The sequence below is a fragment of the Nymphaea colorata genome, chromosome 6, assembly GCF_008831285.2.
Source record: "Nymphaea colorata isolate Beijing-Zhang1983 chromosome 6, ASM883128v2, whole genome shotgun sequence".
NCBI classification, from domain to species: domain Eukaryota; kingdom Viridiplantae; phylum Streptophyta; class Magnoliopsida; order Nymphaeales; family Nymphaeaceae; genus Nymphaea; species Nymphaea colorata.
In genome coordinates this window covers 3005724-3011588 of record NC_045143.1, presented here as the reverse complement: position 1 = coordinate 3011588, position 5865 = coordinate 3005724, and the positions used below count along the sequence as shown (strand labels likewise).

At 38.5% G+C, this 5865-nt stretch overlaps 1 protein-coding gene across 1 annotated transcript; it reads left to right on the top strand.

The window, feature by feature from the left end:
- The first annotated feature begins 5277 nt into the window (after nt 1–5277).
- Nucleotides 5278–5649, top strand: LOC116255899 (phytochrome-interacting ankyrin-repeat protein 2-like). The gene has a single exon (XM_031631986.1). The coding sequence runs from the start codon at nt 5278–5280 to the stop codon at nt 5647–5649; it is 372 nt and encodes a 123-aa protein (XP_031487846.1).
- Nucleotides 5650–5865: the final 216 nt, after the last annotated feature.

Here is a 5865-nt window from a genome sequence, read left to right as displayed (position 1 = left end):
CAGCCTTCCAATGTAATAATCACAACTTTATTAATGAAATGCTGAAATTTCAAACTTTGCAACAATTCAACTGGTAAAAGTTTATCAATCCTAAAAGTGTTTGCTCGCTTTTCTTAGGGAGGAAGGCATCTAACTTTGACGGAAAAGTGCTTTGTTTGAGCGCTTACTCATCCTTCTAAAGGTTGATTCAGAAAGAATCACTGTTGTCTTGGAAACTCACAATGGAAATTTCTTGCTGCCAACTCAAAACTCGTTCAATCAAAAACCCACTCAATCAAAGAATTAATCTTTGCCGGACTATTTGCTGTTTTTTCTATTTTTTTCTTTTTTCTATTTTTTGGATTTTAGCCTTTCCCACTCTCTCTTTTTGAACAACTCCCGTTCTTTGCTTAGGAGTGCGAGCCCCGATGGGGAGCCGACTCAGACCCCACTAAAAGTGTTATAAACCCACTCCTATTAAATTGAGTGGGTTTTTGATTGAATGAGTTTTGGGTTGGTAGCAAGAGATTTCCATTGTGAGTTTCCAAGACAACAGTGATTCTTTCGGAATCAACCTTTAGAAGGATGAGTAAGCGCTCAAACAAAGCACTTTTTCCGTCAAAGTTAGCTGCCTTCCTTCCTAAGAAAGGAGCGAGCAAACACTTTTAGGATTGATAAACTTTTACCAGTTGAATTGTTGCAAAGATTGAAATTTCAGCATTTCATTGATAAAGTTGTTGTGATTATTACATTGGAAGGCTGAAGCTAGTGTTTTTCCAGCACATTCTTCATTGTATGACAGGAAGAAGTCACCACTAAATTGTTAGCTCACTTTCATTAATATACTGATTGTTGGGATTATGATGTTTTTCGTCCTTTTTATTTGGTTTTCATAACTGTTTCTTGTTTTCCTTGATGTTATGTTTTGATCTTTTAAACAAAATGCATCAAGTTATCTCAGAACAAATCTTGTACTTGATTTAAGATCATATTTATTGGAACTACTTCTGTTTGTCACTGAAAGCATGCCAGAAACCTGGTTTTGGCTTCAATCTAGGTTCACAGACCTCTGTCAATGAGAAAAGCAGGTTTTTCAACACAATCACAGACCTGGTTTTGGCATCAACCTAGGCTCAGGAACAACAGGTTTTCATTCTGAATCTGTAAAATACTAATTTTGATGCAGCCACACATTACAGCATACTATGCCTTCTAATTCCTTACAGAGGTTTATGATTTGCAGTATAACTAGGATATCTGAAAAATTTTGGTAGGCGTTTCAGATACCACACATAAGTGGCTGGGCATGGTAGGCCTTGTGCAAGAGGCAGATCCAGTCCCATCTAAGAAGAGACTGTTAAACATTGCCTCCGGCTCTACTTCTGTCTAGCATGTTCAAAACCCTTGAACAGACCCAATATCCAAGTAATGTCGACTTAACTCCTATTGGCCCGTCCAAAAGAAGCCCGGCCCGGCCCATTAATAATCGGGCTGGGCCGGGCCTCGGGCATAAGATCAAGTCCGGGGCTCAATTAACTATAGGCTCGGTCCGGCCTGCTTATTAATGGGCCGGGCATCTGGCTGGACTGATAAACTAACCGGGCTCAAAAATGGACTTTCTTATCAGGCCGGCCCAGCCCGATGCCCAGCCAAAAATATACATGAGGGGATTATCAAAAGCGTCCACATTTATTTACGAGAGAAAAAGATAGTCCTGCTCTGCTATGTAAACTCATTTATACGGAAGAAATTTGAACAAACATTATCAATAGCATAATTTTGTTTTATATTCAAAATTTTAATTAATCTGTTGGAATCCCAAAGCATACACATGCACATGCACATATGAAAGCTCGAGATGGAGACATTCGACCACAAACATTTGGCCAATATTGATTAGCTTACAAATAAGCATGCAAAATTCAAATTCTAATCTGAATTTGAATTTGAATGTGCTGATTTGAATCCAATCCGTTGACATCCCTATACAAGGAGTTCCTGAGAAATTGGTATATGTCATTTTGAGAACAGGAAGAAACCAGTATATCCACTGCAGTTTTTATTGGCTAAATTTCTTATTTTCCATTGTCAATGTACTGAAGTTATTCTCTCCTTCCAAGCGGATGTATGCACATGCTTTGAACCGTTTAAACAACTGTATATTTTTCCAGTTTGTGCCCTCCGTTAGTATCCTCCTGTTCAGTTTGATCTTCCTGTTATATCTCTCTTGTTTCTGCATGCAGTTGATGTAACGTTGTACCCATTTTCGGTCATGAGAAACAGTTTTGTGTGTTTCGAAACATATTAACCAAAGATCTATATGCAAAGACCAGTGTGTGATTGTGAGCAGAAGAGTTTATCAGAAACTCTAGACTGTCAAGAGAGCGACGATCTTTGAGTTTCGCAATTCAGGATTTCAGAGAGAAACAGAAACTCGTGTAAGGAAATAAAGATCCTCATGCTCACAGAAACTGAGTTTATGTCTTTTTCCTTTTCAATAGACAAGTTGGGAATCGGCAGCAACTGAGATTCGCCCTTGGTGCTAACGCTTTAACCATGTTCAACTTGAAAGTATGTAACTCCAATCACCTAATCAAGGGGGCAGCAGGGTCTAAGATCCTTGTTTCATGGGAATAATCTTTGCTGATTTTGATTCTGGATAATCGAAATTACCGCATAAAGAGCGAGTCTCCAAGTGGATATATATCAGATGCAGTGATGTTTTATTAACTCAGTCATTCAACCGTTGCTGAGTTTTGGATTGCCCATGTGCAAACTGACTGCATGTGTGCTTCTGCTTGTGGCTGTTTTGAATCTCCAAGTCATCAATTTCTTGGGCTACAAAATAGATACACCAATATGCAAGTTGAAGTATATCAGAAGTACCTACTCTAAACCACCTAGGCAGGTTTATACCCTGGAAGATAAGAGGAACAAAATACTCCTGCTACTCACCTAACTACGTCCCTAGCTATCAATATAGTTGGATTGTGCTTAATTTAATTTGCACGAAAATATTATTTGGCAGGTATTCTTTTTTCAAAGCAAATTAAAGTCAGACTAACTTACAACGATCTGATATTCATACCTAATTGGGTTGTTTCTTCATCAGATAACAGTCTCAAATTCATATCCACTCATTAAATCTGCAAATAAAATCTAATCCACCTAGTAACATTTGATTTAGGAAAAACCGCTTTTACTTTCAAGTCTCAAGACCATACATTTACCGCTTCAAGGTTCTGGGTTGGTTCGGAGCTTGAGTGGACCTACGGTACATCTATCAACTCAAGTGTCATACTTACCATTGTTTGCAGTTCAGAAAAATAACACACTGAAATATGACGGTGACTACAAGGTCTAAATGTATCCTTTAAATGTGAGCCTCCTTACCACCTGGTTCCACTATGCCCCTTGACGCAATCTGCTTAGTAACTAGAACCGACTAAATAAAAATAAAACCAACGCTGTAATTAAATATATCTAATTTCATTTGCGTCCGTATACAGATTGTTGAGTGTGGTTCACATGTTCTATGTACGGCCAGATATATTTGTTCCTTCCATAGTGCTTCAGCACTTCCTCCTTAATGAACAGATATCTTTCAAAAGCTTAAAATACTTAATGACACCTTCTTCGAAAGAAAAACCCTGGGTGAGCTGGACCACTGTGCCTAAAGCAAACCCACACAAATTGCTTATTTATATACAAATAAGATTTACGCTTTTAATATTTGGCGTTCATATATAAATCGGGTTGGGGTCGGCTCTTTTAAAATCTCAGTCGGACACTAGATCAGATCCATGTCCAGCCATGCATACTGGATCTATAGTTTATTGTATCCAATCCATTTACGTTCGTATCCATGTGGCTGGGATAGTGCTCACATCTACTATGTCCAGCCATGCATTCGGTATTTGACCTGTAGAGCTTCTAATCACTTTCTTCTTAATGACCAAGAAGCAGGTTGGCGTGGTCACAAGGCTTGTGTTTTTTTACATTATTTCTGAAATAAATATTTTCCACTTGAGATATTTTAGTTTATTAGACAATGACAGTCCTTTTTCTATTCTTAATGATCCTTAAACAATAGTAATTAGGATATTCACAGACCCGCTTGCTAATTATAAGCATCTTGTTTGTGGTATGTTGTGTTCACAACTTGGGCTGGCCAAACTGCATCTCAGGTGCGTACCATCTCTTTCCCATCAATCTTCTGCTTCTTGATTTGCCCTCTTTGATTACATATGTCTTCAAATTTAGAGGGCACGGACTCACCGGAAAAGCTCAAAGGCATAAGGGTACATACGCAGGCTTGCATGGATCTAATTGTGCCTTCATTCTAATGTCTTCTATCATTTTCTCCATTTGTCGGATCTTAAAAATTTAAGAACATGTTATGTTTAACCTTCAAATTTTAGCTTAGCAGCAGCTCCATGTTTGACACAATGTTGCGTAAATAATTTTTGCAATGTTTTTTGAAAACTTAAATCGAACATAACAACAATATTTAAAATTATAACAATTATTAATATTTTAAATATTAAAAGGAGACATCTTATGCTCTTGAATCAGCTACTGAATTGAATTCATTTTGCCCAACCTCTTGTCCATTTAGCTCAGCGTCCAAAATTATACCATCGAAAATTAAGTAAGAATTTGGTGCACAATGATTGCAATGACCAAAAAACTTTTATTAACATAATATTTTTTAAAGGATAAAAAAGATTTTAAAAAGACAAAAATTTTAAAATATCTACTTCCTTTATAAAAAAAATTCAAAAGTGCCCTGACCTTCCTTTGGTGCGTGCACAATTCCTTTGGTTCGTGCACACCTTTGTGCACGCAACTCTTTGACTAAAGAGGGAAATAAGAAGTTGATGGGACTTAGACTTTATACCTTTTTTCAAAATAAAAAAGTATATATATATATATATATAATTGCAGGCTCTATAAAATCACAAAAAAAATAAAAATGAAAAGGATGAGTAAACTTGAAACAAAACCCAGTCCCACCAGCCACTAGAGATTCTTAATAACAAGACCCAGGAACTTTGGTTACGGCGTTCGTCACCAGACTCCATTCAAGTGGTTATATGGTTGTGGTTGCAATCAATCTTTCGATTACTCTGAACTTCAATTGCGAGGTGCTTAATGAACAAACACGTAAAGGTGTTCGTTGCTCTTCGTGGCTGCTGATATGATGCATGATGGACGTTTAACAGGAGTAGTGCTTAGACGAGCGACAGCAACATATGATATGATGTCATAGGGCCTGAAGTCCGGCGTGCAGTCGGGATGGACAGAAGGCTCTACACCGCCTGTGCCACCGGCAACATGCGGCAGTTACAGCAGTTGGCGGCGGTCGATCTGAACATCCTCCACCAGCTGGAGCCGTCTTCTGTCAAAACACTATTGCACGTGGCCGTCGAATCAGGGCAGCTAGAGATCGTCCGGTACCTGCTGGCCAACAGACCGGAGCTCGTGGACAAAACTTATGGGTCACAGAGACTAGCACCTCTACATTTGGCAGCAAAAAACGGCGAGACGGACATAATCCGTGAGATTCTTGATAAGAAGCCTAAAGCCACTAAAGAAGTCACCAGCGGTGGCTGGTGGCGAAAACATCTTCCATTTAATGGCGAAGAATGGTCAGCACGAGGCCTTTAGGTGTACTTACCTGGCATATAATCCTCGCAAACATGCTAGGAAAACTGATGAAGATGGAAACACGGTTCTGCACCTCAGCGTTATGAAAAGATCAATGGAGGTTCTCTCTCTCAATATTTCAATGCTGAAATATAATTATAGAGTGCATAAGTTGATTGAACGCCCACTATTGCAAAAAGTGTTGCTTAAGGATAAACTTTCAGTTTTCCAATTTAG

Coding starts and splice junctions, on each gene's coding strand:
- LOC116255899 (XM_031631986.1), top strand. CDS start 5,278: ATGGACAGAAGGCTCTACACCGCCTGTGCCACCGGCAACATGCGGCAG.